General features: G+C 37.7%; 1 protein-coding gene and 1 long non-coding RNA gene across 2 annotated transcripts in view; one reads left to right on the plus strand and one right to left on the minus strand.

The window, feature by feature from the left end:
• The window catches only part of IFNAR1 (interferon alpha and beta receptor subunit 1), a 31,710-nt gene extending 13,619 nt beyond the window's left edge, over nt 1–18,091 (minus strand). Inside the window, exons 1-7 of the mRNA XM_016433160.2 lie at nt 17,954–18,091; nt 16,769–16,926; nt 16,483–16,624; nt 15,171–15,285; nt 3,239–3,438; nt 2,987–3,141; nt 1,575–1,725 (exon numbers count right to left, since the gene is read on the minus strand). Coding sequence (XP_016288646.1) covers nt 1,575–1,725; nt 2,987–3,141; nt 3,239–3,438; nt 15,171–15,285; nt 16,483–16,624; nt 16,769–16,837 — 832 coding nt within the window. The 5' untranslated portion in view covers nt 16,838–16,926; nt 17,954–18,091. The remainder of the gene's footprint in view (nt 1–1,574; nt 1,726–2,986; nt 3,142–3,238; nt 3,439–15,170; nt 15,286–16,482; nt 16,625–16,768; nt 16,927–17,953) is intronic.
• LOC103091909 (uncharacterized) lies at nt 7,499–12,452 on the plus strand. The gene is made up of 2 exons (XR_466939.2): nt 7,499–8,502; nt 11,611–12,452. It is a non-coding gene; the product is annotated as an uncharacterized LOC103091909 (long non-coding RNA).
• Nucleotides 18,092–18,415: the final 324 nt, after the last annotated feature.

The following is an 18,415-nucleotide window of genomic DNA, read 5'->3' on the forward strand; positions in this document are numbered from 1 at the left end:
AGATTTTACTTGAATGGTTTATACTGTATAGGAAACATCTAAAAGCTTTTTTTTTCTTTTAACATTATAAATTATATATTAACATTATGAAAAAGTAGTTGTGTTCTTTATTATAAACTTAATATTTCCTAAGCAATTATTATTATTAAACAACTCTGCTACACCCTTCAAAGTAGTTTTCTGCAAACACACAGTATCCATTTTTTAGTCAATAAGATTTATAGTCTTTTCACATTCTAAGAATTAATAATCTTAGAAAGATCTTATTATCCCCTCTTACTTTATTCTCAAAGAAGTATACTGGTTTCTAACATATCTAATAGAGACAATAGGATTAAGGAAACAATTCTCTAAATAGCACCTACAGTTACCACTAGAGGCAATACAATGGGACTAAGAGATCTCACATGATAAAGGAACCAACAAAATAACAAAGTGATAAATCAGAAAATCTAATTTCTAAAAAATAAACATGCAAGATTTTAAGTCAGATATTAAGAATAAATGAAAACAAAAATATGTGGACATGGTTGAGATAATACAGCATTTACTATCAACACAAATGAGCCAATTATAGTTATTCACTGCCAGATAGAGAGGTGATCGACTCAGGGAACAGATTGAAGCATATTATTTTGGACAAAGCTAATGCAGGTTTTTGTTTTATTTTTCTTAGTTTCTCAATGGGAAAGAGAGGTGGAAATAAGAGGGAGAGAATATGGAATTGATAACAAAATTAACTTAAAGAGAAAAAAGAAATCCTTTCCACATTGTGGAGGTTAGGGGCACAGTGCCCTTGCAATCTGGAAAATCCATGTAAATTTTTTTGGCCTACCCTTCATATCAGAGAAGATGTTTGAATTTTTTCTTTTTCCCTTATGAGATGTTTATAGTATCTTATTGTAAAATTTGTGTTAAGTATTTGGTCAACATAAACATTTCTAATCTTTGTGTGTTGCCCACTGGCTTTTGTGCTCTTTTTGCAAACTTTAACTTCTTATTTTAACTTTAAAAAAGAAATTGTGTATATTTATAGTGTTAAAAGATAAATCATGTTGATGTTATACAAAACTTCACATATTTTATGCTTTTCTAAACTTTTCCTCTGTCATCTGCTGGCCTTTGCGTGTTGTCTGTGCTTCAGTAAAACTCCCCCTCAAAATTCCTGTTTAATTTCTTATGCTGATCCTTAATATACCAAAACCATGATGAGGAAAATCAAAATGTGGAAGAGATATTTGTACTATGAAGTTCAAAACCTGAGCTAGTTTTTCATTTGAAATACTTTTTACATATCTATTCAATGACATAAAAATAAAAAAATATTATCTTTAAGGAATTTCAAAGACAATTCATGAAAAACATCCTAAAAGACTTAGGCTTAACATTAATTCACCTGGTGTTACATATTTGAAGGGTAAAAAAAAACAATTACATTTTTACAGCAACTATCAATACTCTAAAAAAATTTTTTTGTTGTTTTGGGAGGCTGTAGATCCCTTTATATATTTGAGTAAAATAATTTTTATCAAGTTCATTTGCAAAACAGATACACGTAAGAAATCTCCACTGACCTGGTGTCATTTTACTGCACACAACATCACTAAATTGACTGCTTTTATTGCTTTTATTATCCTGAAGAAATGCTTTGGCTTTGAAACAATACGTAGTCAGGGGCTGCAAATCAGAAACTTTAAGCAATTTCTGTTTTACTCTCAATTTGTTCTGTAAAGAAAGAAAAATGGGAAAAGTTTACATAAACATTTCAATATAATAGTTAATTTTCAATTGTGGTGATGCGAAATTACATTTTGTGAACAATTTGCATCAAGTATTTAATTCCAAAGTGATTTCTACTTAGTGTTCAATTTGGAGTCAAAGACCTAAGTTCCAAGTATTGATTTTATCACTAATGAGTTTAATGGCCTTGGATAAATCACTTAATCCCTCTAAGGCCCTTAGTTTCCTCATCTGTTAACTGGAGATGATTATGTTGTGAAGTTCAAATATATAAGTCGCTTTATTATTTTTTACTTTTGCCTGCCCTTGCATTAGGTGATTGGTGTTCAAAGAATGCAAATGGCATAGGACAACATACAACCTAAAGGTGAAGAATTAAATCTGTTCCTGCAGAAAAAGATTATGTAAGCGAAGTTATATCTGACTTTGAAATGCATCATCTTGTAATATTTTGGATCACTACTGTAATATTTGGATGCTACTGTTCCTATTCTGAAACATGGCTAATTGAAGGCTGACTAATGTTAAGGTGAAAGATCTATGCTATTGAGCAATTATGACAACAGATTCAGAGGCAATATGATGATATCACTTAAATTTGCTCAGACTTGCAATGGAGATAAAAAAGAAAAACACGTAAATTTACTATTTCCACCTATCAGGATCTTCAGAGACTGCTTTTTTGATTACTTTTTCATAGAGGAAAAGCAATCTGGAGAAACAAATTAACTAATGTTGATGAACTGATGTCCTACACCATCTAGGGTACCATTTTCTCTTTTGTGATTAACTGAGTTAATTATACAGCCTTAAAATTCAGGCATTATTCTAAATTTACAACTTCAAATTACTAGAATGTAAGCTCCTTGGGGGCAGCTGGGTAGCTCAGTGGATTGAGAGCTAGGCCTAGAGAAGAGAGGTCCTAGGTTCAAATCTGGCCTTAGACACTTCCCAGCTGGGTGACCCTGGGCAAGTCACTCAACCCCCATTGCCTAGCCCTTACCACTCTTCTGTCCTGGAACCAATACACAGTATTAATTCTAAGACAGAAGGTGAGGGTTTAAAAAAGTGAAAAAAGAATGTAAACACCTTGAGATTAGAGATAGTTTGATTCTGCATTCCCAGGATGCTGTATATAGCAGGTATAACACAAATAATGGTTAACTGATTTCCCTAACTCAGATTTTAAAAGCTGGTGTCAAGATGAATCTCTTAAATTGGGAAATAGTAGTAGTCATGTGTTTACCTCAATATTTGAATTATTTTCCCAGTAAATAACTTCATAGATTAATGGGTAATTCTGGCTCATTAATTTTTTTTCAGATTCTTCTGGAGCACTAATGTAGATAGAGAATGAATCACCACTCGGTATCACCTTTATGCTTGGAGGGGCTATATTGGCTAGATATATTTTATGGAGAAAAACAAAATCTGGTTAGAAAAATAAAACTTAAAAAAACACAACAATTAAGAAGAATTATGATATTTATCTGCTTACTTTTTATCATAGTATCAAATTTTTTCTCAGTAGACCAAAAAGATGTGATACTTCCATTTGAAGCTTGTACACGTAGATAATAAATTCCATCTGTGGTGATGTCTTTTGAGAAGTCACAATGTTTACTTGTGATATTTTTACAACCAGATATAACTTTCCATTTATCTGAATAGTCACTTAGAATTCTTTTATAAAAGCCACTAAAAGACAAAATGTAATTTGCTTTTTAAAAATAACTTCATTTCCCTCAATTACATGTAAAAATCATTAAAAATTTTTTTGAGTTTCATATTCTCTCCCTTCCCACTTCCTGAGACAGTAAGCAATCTGATATACAATTTACATGTGCAATCATGTAAATACTTTTCCATATTAGTCGTTTTATGGAAAAATAAGAAGGAAAACAAGGAGGAGGAGAAAGTAAAATATAGCACGTTTTGGTCTGCATCAGTTCTTTCTCTGGAGGCAGCTGGCATTTTTCATTATGAGTCTCTAGGATTGTCTTGGATAACTGTATTGCTGAGAATGAAAGCTATTCAACAAAAAACAATGCTGTGCACTTCCCAGCTGTGTGACTCTGGGCAAGTCACTTAAACCCCACTGCCTAGCCCTTACCACTCTTCTGCCTTGGAACCAAAACATAGTATTGATTCTAAGATGGAAGGTGAGGTTAAAAAAAAAATAATGTTGTTACTGTGTACAATATTCTTCTGGTTCTACTCATTTCACTTTGTAGCAGTTCATGTAAGTCTTTCTAGGTTTCTCTGAAAGCATTCTGTTGGTCATTTCTTATAGCACAACAGTATTCCATTACAACCATATACCACAACTTGTTCAGTCATTCTCCAATTGATAGACAACCCCTCAAACTCTAATTCCTTCATACCTCAAAAAATGCTGCAATAAATATTTTTGCACAAATAGGTTCTTTCCCTTTTTTCTAAACCTTTTTGGGATACAGACCTAGTAGTAATAACTTAATACAATTTACTCTTTAAAAAAGTTCAACAATATTAGAATTTAACACATTAGATCTTTATAAAGTTTAGAAATAATTTTACTTTTATCAGATACTCATTTTTATCATTTAATATGTATAAATCACCTGTGGCTCCATAAATCAGATTTTTAAATGCCTTGCCAAGATAACACTGGCTTGTTTTCAGTTTCTCAAAATGTCTGCAGTATTGACCATCTACTCCTTGAAAAACTCTCCTCTCCAAATTTCAAACAAAATTACGTGCCTAGGCTGTACAAACCATTATTTTAGGCATTGGAATACTTACATATAGAAGTCATGGTCCTTGCCCTTATGGAAGTTTATAGTCTATTACAGGCAGGGACAATGATTCATAAATAACTATTAATATGAAATAATACTTAAGTCCATTGGAGTTACACAGTGCTATGTGAGATCTGAGAATAATCTGAAGAGGCTTCATGGGGGCAATTACATTTGAGTTGGGTTTTATGGGATGAATAGCAATGTAAGAGGAGGACAAAACATTTCAGGTGTATGGAGCAATATAAGAAAAGGGATGGGGTAGGGGATAATGAGTGCTTTGGTTTGACTGAAATAAAGAGTACGTGGAAGGGAATAATATTAAATAAAGCTTGAGGGGTAGATTGCTACCATATTGAAAATGGTTTGGTGCCAGAGAAAAGAATCACTAGAAGGAACAACGTGAAAGGTCTTGAACAGAGGAATGATGTGACCACGTCAATAAGGAAGACGTCTGGTCATGATGTGAAAGGCTACTTGAAGGGGAAAGAAAATAGAAGTGGAAGAGCTGCTAGGAAGCTTCAGAAATGAACACTAGGATGATAGCAGTAGAAATGGAGAAGAGGCGATCGATTCAAGAGAGATTTCAGAACTAGAATTGATAGGACTTGGTAAATGATTAGATATAAGATATAAGAGAATGCACCAAGATTTCCAACATGGGTAAAATAATGAAAATAGGTACCACTGAGAGAATATTGTTATAGACTGTCAAAGTTCTAAGGAACTTCAGAGGCCATCTAGTCCAACCCATGTCTCAATCAGAATCCTTTTCTAACAGCCCAATACAGGACCACTCTCTCTGTGGCTTGAAAACCATTAGTGACAAAGACCTAATTTTTTATGTCTCTCAAGCATTTTATACTGTCTACCACCAAGATACTCTGTTTACTCTCCATTCTCCTCTAACCTGTCTGACCAGCCCTTCTTAGTCATCTTTGTTAGTCATCCACATGATGCTGGACCATGAGTATACTGTAAGGCTCCTTCCCGTGTTCTCTTCTCTTTTGTTTCAATATTCTCTTAAATAGTGATCTCATTGACTCCCATGAATTCATTAGAATCTTTATGCAAATAATTCCTACAGCTGTACACAGTGCTCTAAAAAGTCTTAAGCTTTAATAACTTCAGAAGTATAAATGCTATACATTTTTAAAATTAAGGTGTAATCACTTAAAATGTTAAAATGGTGGCATTTCTTACTAAAATACAACATAATTCACCATCAGGTACTATATATTGAACTTGCTGATTAATAGTTGAACTTTGTAAGCATTTTCATCAGCTATTCCTTAGTGATTAAAGGATTATGTTTATAATACTAGCTTTAATATTATCCAAAGAATGAGGTTTTCATGCATATAGGGCAACTGACATAAACCCACAAGAGAAAAAATCTGAAGGAGATCGCTCGTAAGGGCAGTGATTGAGATGGCTACACCAGAGGATCTGCCTTTCTGAACCGCTGGTTAGAGAAAATGCTATCCAAAAAATATTGCATACATAATGCCAATCTGAATTCAAAATTCACATAACTAGACATATGTGAAAGAAATTTAAATGTACTTTTTTTTTTAAACCCTTACCTTCCATCTTGGAGTCAATACTGTGTATTGGTTCCAAGGCAGAAGAGTGGTAAGGGCTGGGCAGTGGGGGTCAAGTGACTTGCCCAGGGTCACACAGCTGGGACGTGTCTGAGGTCAGATTTGAACCTAGGACCTCCCATCTCTAGGCCTGGCTCTGAATTCACTGAGCTACCCAGATGCCCCCTAAATGAACTTTTAAATGATGTTTTTGGTAGGTTTGAAGCATTTATACTTCTAAACTTATTAAAGCTTAAAAATGCTCTAAAACTTTTGGGATGCCCTCTATTTTCAGCTTGTTTCTCTCCTGAGGACTAGTCTTACCCACTAGACATTTTAAGTGGACGTCCCAAAGGCACCTCCAAGCCCACCCATCACCAAGAGAACTCACTGTCATTTTCCCAGACTTCTTCACAACTTCCTCGTTATTGTCCCTCTGCCAGACTTGGAGCTCCATTGCTCTACTCGTCTCATGGCACTCACGGTCCCCACCCAGCTGGTGAGTTGCCAGATTTAGTTACTTCTGCCTCCACAACATCTCTAGTATAGAGCCCGCTCTTTTGATTCACACAGACCTCCTGCTATTTCAGATCCTCACTGGCTTTCCCCTATGCTACGGCACTAACTTCCTAACTGATATCTCAAATTCAAGTCTCATCACTCCGATCCTTCCTCCTTTCCTCCCAAAGCGATTTTCCTAAATTCCAAAGATTTGAACACGTCACCCCTCCACTCAACACATGCCCCTTGTTCTGTCCGACCTCTAAACTCTTTTGGCATTTAATGCTCATCACAGCCAGCTCACTTCTCATCTGGCTAGGGTTCCTATGCTATTGTCCTTCCAGGAACTTTATGGTCCGGTCTACCTCACACGCAATGCTCCATCTCCATCTCCGTGGCTTTGTCCTTGACTGTCCCCCATGCTTGGTAGCTTCACTTCCCTTTTTAGGAACTCCCCTTGGCTTCCTTTAAGACCCAGCTCACATACCCCGTTTGCAGGCAGTCTCTCTCCCGGTCTCTTAGCAGCTAGTGCTCCCATCTATGCCACCTTTTATATGCTTTGTATCTATTACCTAGACAATTTTATTTATGGTTTTCTCTTGTTAACAGAATGTAAACTTGAGGGTAGGGACTATTTGGACTTTCTTTGTCTATCTTTTCCCGTGTCTGGCAGGTGTTAAGTGCTTAACAAAGGCCGTTTTAATTTTAGAAAGACCTGAGTCTTTCCCTTTTATACTGGTGAAATCTGTAACTTGCAGATAGATGTTGCTCCTGTTTTTACCTCCTATCTTGGTCGACTTCAAAGACTGCTCCTTGAACTTTTCCTTCCTCCTTCCTCAGAGTTCAAGTCCTTGATCTCCTGGTCTATTCTCTCTGAATTCTCTCTGAGTTTCACTAGCCTGTCCTATGCTGAGGACCGAAGTCTACATCTAGAGCCTCTACCAAGCAGTCGCAGGGACTCTGGTTCCGGGTCTTTCTTCTAGGCGCCCCATCACCTGAAACTCAACTAGATTCTGCCTCCTGTCTCTCAGCGGGGTGCAGACCCTCATCTATGCCTGTTTGGGGCCACCTTCCTAGGGTGCCGCTCTGCTTCTACTACCAAACTTCTTAAAACTTCCAGACATTATGACCGGAAAAAGCCAGGCTCTCCACTTTTAAATCTTCTGCCCCTGGATGGAGCCATGCTGTCCTGACTTGGGCTTCCCGTCATCCCACGTTTTGTATTCCTCCCTACTGCTGTTGTGTCACTGCATCAAACGGGGCTCTGCTTTGGAGTTAGGTCACCCAGCTTCGGAACTCCCAAGTCTGTACACAAAAGAAGACAACACTGTCTTCTTTGGGGAGAGCCCTCTAGGTTTGTCTGGTCCCAGACACAGCCACCATTCTCCCTGTTATTGGAAGGGACTCTCCTCCCTCATACCCCCAAGGCTAAAACAAAGAACAGCCAACTACAGAGGCCTCTGAATAGGTTTTGCCTCTTTCCCAGGAATGAAGACTCAACCGAAAAGGGGACATTCAAACAAATCTAAGAACAGCAGGGGCCTTCCAGCCACCCTAGCCTCTGGCTAATACTGGCTTGCCCTAACTCCGGGGAATTCACATAACCTGGTTGTTCCTCCCTTCCAAAAGACTATTTAACCACCCCTTTCCCTGTATCTCATTTGGAGATTCCAACCACCCGGTGCACAATGCTGTGAGGGGGACCCAGATTGCAATCTGTCGGACCACAACTAGAGTCTATTTGAATGACTTTGGCAGTTGGTTTTCTTCAATCGGACATAACTGGAAGTTCCACCAGGATTCAGTCTCCTGCCCAACTGCCTGTCTATTGAACAGACTCCAGACACGTGGTACCACTGGGAACCCTTTTGTATTCCTGTATAGATTCTACTCAGTAGGTACGTCTAGCTAAGGGAACCCCTGAATTTCCAAACTCATCTTTTATTTGACTCTAATTGGGAGCCTTGGTAAGGTCCCATGGGCGCTGGACCCCCTCTTTCCCTCCTGTCTACCCCTTCAGGTCTCTCCCTCCCTCTCTGGGTGGCTAGGCCGGAAGGGTCTTTAACTCACCCCCATATGGAGATTCAGCTGTTCCCTCTGAGCCTTTCCCTCCTGTTGCTCTCCACAGAAGGGGGGGAGGGAATTGGGCTGCCTTACTGTCCCAAGTGCAGTGGCCATGGGCACAGGCGGCGACTCTGATAGGCCCTTTCACCCCAAAGTGTGGCTTCCACTTCATATATTTTGTGGTGGGCGTGTGTGTGTGTGTGTGTGTGTGTGTGTGTGTGTGTGTGTGTGTGTGTACGTGCTCATGGTTGTAAAAGCAAGCGGTTTTTTCTCTCTCTTCTCTTTGCACTATGAACATTGGGGGGAGGGAATGGTGTGGTACACATAAGGGGAGCTACAAGAAAGTCTGAGAAACTAACAAACCTCCATTGGAAACTGGTCCTGAGTATTAGAGATCACAAATCCAGGTTAAATTGAACTCTGAGATTAAAGTTTGTGAAATTATGTTTAATTTACATCTGCAGAACTGTTTTGGACAAATTAGACTATATAGAGCAAAGTTCTCCATAACATAAATGCTATAACTTAAGGTTCCTTGTGATAATGTTCCAGAAAAAGCTTTTGTTTATAGAAAATTTGAGAATTTAACTTCTGGGCTTTGCCCAGATTGTATCTCTAGAATGCTTAGATGGGGGTTTTATTCTATAGTGGCCTGTAAACCTTAAAATTTCTTAGACTTATAAATGTTGGAAATTTCACCACTGGGAAATTTCATACTTGAAAAATTTCTTAGTGATAGTCTATTGGAATGTGAACCCCATTGACAAGAGAGGTTCCTCCTCCTCCCTACTTAAGATTACTTTAGGACAGAAACCTTTTGCTGAACAATGGAAAGGGCTTTGACCTATGCTTAAGCATAGAACAGGAAGTTCTTTGAGTCATGATTGATTTTAGAATTGATACAATGGAGATACTTGGAATGACAGAACCAGGTCTTGGAAATTACAATCTCTACCCCACTCAGTCCTAACAGGATTTAGAAAGGGCTGCAGCATAGATCAAAATTTAATTATTTGAGAATATGGCCTTCAACAGACATGTGCAAAGCCACAGACCTCTGGGCGGTCCTGGGTTAAGCTAGAGCCACCATTGGCACAGGGAAGACATGGACATTGATTGGTAGATGTGAGAACTGAGGGGAGGGAACTTGGATGGTTTCCTTAAAGATAGAGGGGTCTGAGGACCAGGGGGGTTGGTTGGAGAGGTTTTGGCTCTGAGAGGTTGTGCTGGCTCTGAAGGAAGCTGCTCTGAAGGAAGCTGGAGGTGGGGGCCACTGAGACTGTTTCTCCATTTTGGTCACGTGAGTAATAGGGACTGATCTCTTTTCTTTGCCCCAGCTATCTAAGGCGTTGGGCCTTTTGGCCCAGCCTAACAGAAGGGGTATTTAAGCCCTATTCCCTTCTCTCCTCTTTCTTTCTCCCTCTCTCTCTCTATCTCTAATACCTTTCTTCATCCTGTTTGTAATTAAACTCTATAAAAGGTTGACGGCTGATTTGAGTTTTCATTTAGGAATTACATAGCTGAATTCCTTGGCGACCTTAAATTAATATATATCAGTCTTTTAAAGTGATTTCCTTGTCACAGGCCATAAATACTATCAGTTTAGAATATTTGCCACTCATACGAATAGAACTAATGTTTAAGTTGATATATTAAGAAAAGGTATTAAGAATTGGAAAGTGCAACTCTCTTTTTATCTCTCTCTAGATTCTAAGAGGTAAAGATAAAGCAAACTGAGAAGAGAAGGAAGTATGGTTTCCTATGGGAAAATGCTTTCTGATTAATATAGCAGACCTGACAAGCTATGTGAACAGCTTGGCTTCCTGTTTTTGTAAGCTGCTCCTGCTTGAGTAGTTGCCATTTTGGGCTGGGAGGAGGAGAGAAGTTTTAGAGTGCAGCTATTTGGCAGGTTTTCTTAGAGTTTCTTAGTCACAGGGGAGAGCAAAGGTAGATAGAGAAAAATTGTAAGGGAACTAAGTGTGTTGCTAGGCCTCTTTGAAACTGAGCTATGTGAAAAATTTTATGGGATTTTACATGGTGGCATCAGAATTTATAAAACTCGGTTTTGATTCTTAATTCAAACTAAAAATGTGACTTCAAGGATGTCCCTCCATTAGTAGAATTATGATAAACTGGAACCTAAAGACAAGGGGATTGTTCCTTCAAAGAGTGAAAACTGGAGGCCTTTATGAAGTACTTGAGATAATTGGGCTTAGTAAAGAATACTGTTTGGGGAAGCTAGGTAGCACAATGGAAGGAGAGCCAGACTTGGAGTGGTCTAATTTGTGGCCAAATTCTTGAGAGCTTGTAATGTAACTTTCCAGAAATGCAACCATTACATACATACTTAAAAATATATTTCTTTGTTTTAAAGGGGCATTAAATTCTAATGACTTCCTTTTTTGTGTTGGATTGGATTTTAAGGAAATATTGAAGAAAAACTGCTAGTTGAAGTCTTTTGTAACTTTTCCTAGAAGCCTGAGGAATTTTCTAATTTATGGTGGCATTTTGAGGGTATCATGTCATAAAGCCCTGACACACATCCTAGTAGTATTGGTGAGGCTTTAGGTGAGTGCATATGCCATTCTGTGAAATCTGCATCAAACATAATAGCATTTCATTTATTTCTCCCTCTTTAAGTTAGTAGATTGATTTCTACGAACCTCCTGCCTGCTATGTTTTCCTGATGGGTAGAGGCTTTTCCTTGCCCTCGAGCCAGTTGCTAAATGTTTGCTAGAAAGGATTTTCCCACCTTGGGAATTCCAAAGAGAAAGAGGAATCTGCTTCATCAATTCGATTGTTTCTCAGCTGTTGACCTGCCAGTGCTTCAGCTCCTACACTATGCTTACCTACTCCAATCAAGAGGTTTGGTAGAATGTATGGACAGGATTGTTAAGGTTAAGCTTACTGACTTTATAAATTATTTCCCTTTTGTCGTACAGCTGAAGACCCATTCACAACCTCTGGGGCCTGAGCCATCTTGTTTCCCAGTCATTCTAGAACCTGGAGACTTGCATCTGTTGGAAGAGACATGCAAGGCTGCCTTGAAGGCCAGGTAGAAAAAACCTTATTAAATCTTCGTGACTGAGCTTCTGCTGCAAAGCTAAAAAGAGATGATAGCCGGATACATCTATCTCATCTAAAGAAGGCCCTAACAGCTCACCACTGGCCATCTCACTCTCCACCTAACCTGGAAAAACGATAGGTCTACCCCCAGCTCACCGGACTCTGGATGTGAACTGACTTCCCGAGAGAACTCTCGGACAAAATGGATCAGCCTCAGAGCTCTGGGACTCAGGAGTGAAAGAGAGAGCCTGACATGTAACTAGAGAGGGAAACTTTCAAATCTGCTTATGTTTAATTTTGCTATGAAGCCTGATACAACTTGATATCTGTTCATGTAGAGATTTACAGCAATTGTCCAGAGTGCTTTTCAGCGTTTGAGGGTAAATTTTCATGTATTTGTTGTCTATGTGGAATTTCAGAAAGTAATATTTTTAAACTGGCGTTAGAAGTTTCTACCAGAATGAACTTACATTTTAGGAAAGGATATTGGAACCTGGTAATTCTTAAAATTGATCTATCTGGATCAAGTTGGGGAAGTTTATATTTAATCCTAAAATATGATTAGGGAGATTTGCCATTTGAAGTTAGATCTTATAAGGCAACATTGAAGAAGCTCTAGGACTTCTGTCTCAAGGGAAAGTTGAGAAAGCAATTTTGGCTACCTCCTGGCTGATTTTCCAGTGTGACATTTCCTATTAAATGGAAAGTTTCCCCCCTGGCTGTGAATTATTACTGACCTTTGAATTAAGAACTAACCCTGCTTTATCTGTCAAACTACTTAAGATAAGGGGGACACATGCAGTCTGAGGGGATGCCAGAGGCCTCACAGCACCTGGCTCCAGGGGCCTCTTGCTTCATGTGGCTCTACTGCCCAGAAGACCTGCCTCTGATCTCAAATGAGGCCGGAGCCCACCAAATCAGAGGGACCCAGAAAAGTGATCTCCCAAGGAGCACAACTGGGGAAAAGAAGTCGCTCTTTTGGTTCAGAATCATGGGGAGAGGAGGTGCAGCTGGATCAGGAAGATGGCTCGGAGGGTGCCAGTGGGGTAAGGTTCTGTGACATGTATTTGATATATGGTTCAGCAAACATTTCGAAATGCCGGAGGTCTGGCCGAAAAGCTGGTGCAGCTGGCAGGGGGAGGAAGCTTGCCAAGAGAACAGCCAACCCACGTGGCTGGTACCTTTCCTTTCTCCTACTCATTTTAAAAATAATTTAACATATAAACTAAGATACAGGCTCCAGAGAATATTAATTAACAAGCCTCAACATCCGGCTTCTCTCGACCTTGTCTCTAAGCTCTGTAAACCTCGAAATTTCTCAGACTTATGAATGTTAGGGGTTTCCCCCATTGGGGAATCTTCTACTTTAAAAAATTCCCTAGCAGATGGTGAGAACTCTACTTGAGTGTGGGGGCTCCTAGCTATGGGAGTATCCCTGCTCCACCCTACTTAAGACTGCTTTAGGACAGAAAACTGCTTGCTAAACAATGAAAGTACTTTGATCCATGCTTATGGAAGGGACAGGAAGTTCTTTGAGTCATGACTGTTTTAGAATTGATACAATGGGATACTAAGTACCTATAAAAGTGGGGCAACTTGTAAACTACTTAAACCTAAAAGGGTGATAACTTATTCAGAGGTTTTTTCTTAATGAAATTTGTCAACACAGCAGCATTTTTTCCTGACTTACTAAAGAGATTAAAACTACTCAGCTGTGAATTCAAAATGGGCGGTCCTTTAGAAACATCTACAGTGATTGGTAGATGTAAAGACTTAGGGGAGGTGACAGAGGAGATTTTGCCCTTAAAAATAAGAGCGTGGATCTCATTCAGGATCTCGATTTCTGATTCTCATTCTGGAGGATCTCATTCTGAGAGACTCATTTCCTTGAGGACTGATGCTTGAGGGCTCTTTCCTTGGAGATAGATCTCTTTAAGGAGAAGGGCTCTTGGAGGAAATCTCATTCTGAAGGAGCTCCTTGAGGAGGTCCTCTGAGGGGCTCTGTCCCTCTGGGATAGGAGCTCTGTCGGCTCTTGAGAGAGGCCCTTTGAACAATCTCTGGTTGGAAGACTCTTTGAGGAAGGACACTGGCATGGTGTCACTAGTATCCTTGTTTAGTCAGACCTTTTGGTGAGTGTTAAAAAACTGACTGATTTCTCTTTTAAGACTCAGGTCTAGGCCATATTGGCTTGAGGCCCTTCATACTTATTCCTTTCTTACTCTCTCTCTTTCTTTTCTTTGATTACTCATTGTATTGTTGATTAAAATCTCTATAAAACCCAATTGACTTGGGTATTTGAATAATTGGGAATATTTCCCTGGCAACCACCTTATATTTGATTTTAAAACCCAAGACACTGTAGTGAAACATATTTCTGTGGTCAAATTTACTCACCCTCTCTTATATCTACCACAATTTATATCTTCCACTATTTTAATCACTACAGTTTAAGACCTCAACCATTTTAAATCTCACAGCTCACTGCAAGCTCCTCTCGCCTCTTCCTCTACGAGACACTTCCTGACTAGTCCAACACACTCTCTATTCCGCCTCTACTGCACTCATCATCTGTATCACTGCCTTCAGAGTCTAGATTATGCATTGTTATAATTTACAAACTATTCTATGTATGCTTTATCTACTAACCCAATCGGTCTATCATGGCCAAAACTTCAGGAACACCTCTTTTCAGGGGCTCTTTTTTTAAGTGCAATAACGGTAAAACTAAAAGCTAACGCCAAAACAACCCTCAGCAACAGTTTCCTTATCTCTGTGAGCGATTTACTTTAATGTAAGTGAAAAGTTACATTTCCTTTCTGTAGCTCCATCCTTAGATCATCTAATTCTGAAGAATGATAGAGCTCTTCCACTCCTGTTCCCTCTTTTCCCTGCTTCCTTTCTTTGGGCACTAGAATGGTTTTTAGATCCTCATGAACTCTTCTTCGATGCATTAATTTTCCATGCTCTTCTCTTTAAAAGATAAGGGTTTTCCCACTCTCTTCATTCTATTTTTTCCTAGGGTTTACTATTGCTGCTTGGTCAGCACACATTTTACTTGAGTTTCTATTTGAGCATGATTCCATTCAACTGATAATTGGTTATTTCTTATATTAGTTAGCCAATGAGCAGCTCTCCTTGTTTTCTTTCCTTAACTTCCCACTCAAGACCACAAAAAAAATATTTGGGAAAATGGGCAGGCTTTAAATAAACTTAGATAATTATAATCGCTTTAAAAAGACTTAATGGAAGAATCAAAACTTAAAATTTAAAAGAAAAAAGACATTGATGGATGATGTCAATTCAAATGGGGACAGTAACAAGTACAATTAATTAGGTTGTAGCCAGAGAATCTTAGGGTAGAAAGTAAAGCATTAGAAGGAAAAAGATAACAAACAAGGACAAGGGAAGTGAAGAAAACAGACTTGTTGAACTTACAGGAGATATTGAACTTCGAAGTTCATATTTTCATATGGATAATTCCATTTAAGAACATAGTTATTATTTACAGCATCAACTTCTACATTTTCTGGACGAGGTAGTTTATGTTCAGCTAGAAGGTCAAATGATATGTTTGAAAAAGTTAAATTTTTGTTCTAACAAAATGTCACATAGTAGTCTTAACAGCTCTAGTTCAATCTGATAATGTAGCAAGATATTATTGCTTAAACATAATTATCAAAATATCAGAAACCAAATATTAAAACTTTTAAAATGACACTTTGGACCAGCTGCGTGGCTCAGTGGATTGAGAGCCAGACCCGGAGACAGGAGGTTCTAGGTTCAAATATGGCCTCAGACACTTCCCAGCTGTGTGACCCTGGGCAAGTCACTTGACCCCCATTGCCTAGCCCTTACCACTCTTCTGCCTTGGAACCAATACACAGTGTTGATTCCAAGACGGAAGATAAAGAGTTTATAAAACAAACAAATAAATAAAAATAAAATGGCACTTTAGGAAGGTTTTCTGAAAAGTAAACTGTCTTCTTTTTATGTATTGAGAAAAGATAAAAAGTAATCTTTTACTCTGAATATTTCTTTAAAGGAAAAATCTTGGGCAAGAAGCAATAAACTTCAGAAAAAATTTCTAATGCAGATTTTTTTACCCCCTCATGTAAATAATCATTACCTAGTGAACTTATTTTTTCTAAAAATTCATGCACTGATTTAGAAAGAGCAGGAAAGATCTACATTAACTGATACAGAGTGAAATGCACGGAATCAGGAGAACAATGTGAATACTAACAGTAATACCGATATTGTGGAATGATCAAATGTGATAAACTTAGCTACTCTCAGCAATGCAATGATCCAGGACAATTCTGAGGGACTTATGGCAAAGAATGCTGCCCACCTCCAGAGAAAGAACTATTGGAGTCCGAATGCAGATCAAAGCATATGATTTTTCACTTCAAAAAAAAAATCATGTACATCTCTAGCAATTTTGGGGGGGCAACTGAGTGGCACAAAGGATAGAGGGCTGGGCCTAGAGTTAGGAAGACCTGAATGCAAATCCAGTCTCAAGACATTTAAGTGCTGTGTGACCCTGGGCAAATCACTTAATCCTGTTGGCCTCAGTTTTCTCATCTGTAAAATGAGCTATAGAAGGAAATGGCAAAACCACTCCAGTATCTTGGCTAAGAAAACCCCAAATGGGGTCACAAAGAATCAGATATGACTGAAATGCCTGAACAATAACAAATACTGACCTAGACATTTGTATACTTAGCTGATCTAAAAGATTTCTTACCTGTAGTATTTATACAAAATACTGGACTGTAGGAACCATTTTTTCTCAGAATAGGTAATCTTGCTTGAACTTTTAAACAATAAGTAGTTTCTGGTGTGAGATCATTAATTTTATCTCTGGAATAAACAGTATGATGGGTTTCCTGCATTAAGAGAGAAATTTATTCTTTTAAAAATAAAACCCAATTTTGGAATCTAATCTTTTACATGTTCTTTTATTTCTTATTCTTCTGAAAATCAATTGTACCTCCAATTGTCAAATTTTGAGAAATTCAACTATTACTTACTTTTATACTTGAAGAGTTTTTCCAAATAACTAAACTGTAGGTAAACCTTTGATTATCAGTAGCCCACATGTTACTATTACTTGTTCCTGGAGGAGAAATATTTATTATTATTGATTTATCTTCAGCTTCTAACTGTACTTCTGGAGGACCAATTTGTGCTGGAAAAGTAAAAACAATAAACATACAATTACATACATATCAATAATTTTATTAACATGATTAATGAAAAAAGTTAAGAAACCAGACCTATGAGATAAAGAACATTACTTTGAAGTTGTTCATAATGAAGGGGGTACCTATACTGCTATATTTTTGGAATGTGCCACTTGGCTCAGGAACTTCAACAGCAGAGAGTAGGAAGGACTTGGGCTAAGTTTCCAGACATATTTTGGGCATATGAGAATCGATTTAGAGCTTAGCTCCAGGAATAAACTACTTTCTGTCTAAAACAACAAAAGATTCTTTGAAGTAAAAACACAAAAAACTATAGGTGAAAATTTTATGCAATTCTACTGGAACATTCAACATGGTATCTTTAGCATCCCTGGCCTGGAGAGCAAGTGCCAGAACCTCCCTCCAAGTACTAGGTAAACCTGAAATAATTTTGTATCTAATGTTAAGTAGGTAATCTAGAGGTAGAGCATGACTCTAATATTCTATTGTTCAGTACTCTGCTTAAGAAACATTGAAGTATCTTTGCTATAATGAACAAATAGAAAGATAGACACAGATAAACAAGGACAAGCTAGCTGTTTTTTAAGAACAAATTTTCTTCAATAAAACAACCTCTTCAAAACATCATGACATTTAACTTATGACATCTTAATAGTAGTTGAGGCCACACAAAGAAGTTTCCTTGAGATTTAATTGTTCTCTATACAGTTTCTGAGATAATGAATTGAAAGTGTTGATAAGCCCTCCGACATTAAAGACATTTTCTACTTTGTGCCCACCATTACCTACGATACGAGAATAACTGTGTTATGGCAGAATGTTGTATAAAAACAATTACAATTAGGAATTGCTGTACTATTACCTAATCTTGGAAAGGCTTCAATGAATGACCTACTAAATTTCATACTTGTATCAATAACATTACAATAATTTTATTAAAGAAACATATATAATTTAACATGAAACTGGCTCCTACCTATTTGAAATGGTACAAATGGGGTAATGTCATACCATGGTGATGTTTCTTGTCCTTTTTCAGATCTTATACGCACTTTTATTTTTTCAAATACATTTAAGTTGGTGGAAGTAAAGTCGCATTTTGTGCCAGTGACCTTGTGACATCCAATCAATTCAACCCAATTGTTCATGTTGCCAGACTTTACTCTTTAAAAAAAAGTGTCAATAATTAAGTGTATATATATTTACTAATATTAAGAAATCTCTAACTTAAATACACAAATGTTATCTTAATGATGTTTCTTGTATTTGTATTGCTATCTGTACACCAAAAATAAAGAGAATATAATAGGTTATCGTGGAAATATTTTTAAAATTCAATTCAATTACAAGGGTATCAGATAAATACTGATCCCTACAAAAAATCACTAGCTATCATGTAAACTTATACACAAAAATTTAGAAGATAAGCAGTAAAACATAACTTGGCACTGTAAATTTTCATTTAGACTCAGT

This window comes from Monodelphis domestica, chromosome 4 (genome assembly GCF_027887165.1).
Source record: "Monodelphis domestica isolate mMonDom1 chromosome 4, mMonDom1.pri, whole genome shotgun sequence".
NCBI lineage: Eukaryota > Metazoa > Chordata > Mammalia > Didelphimorphia > Didelphidae > Monodelphis > Monodelphis domestica.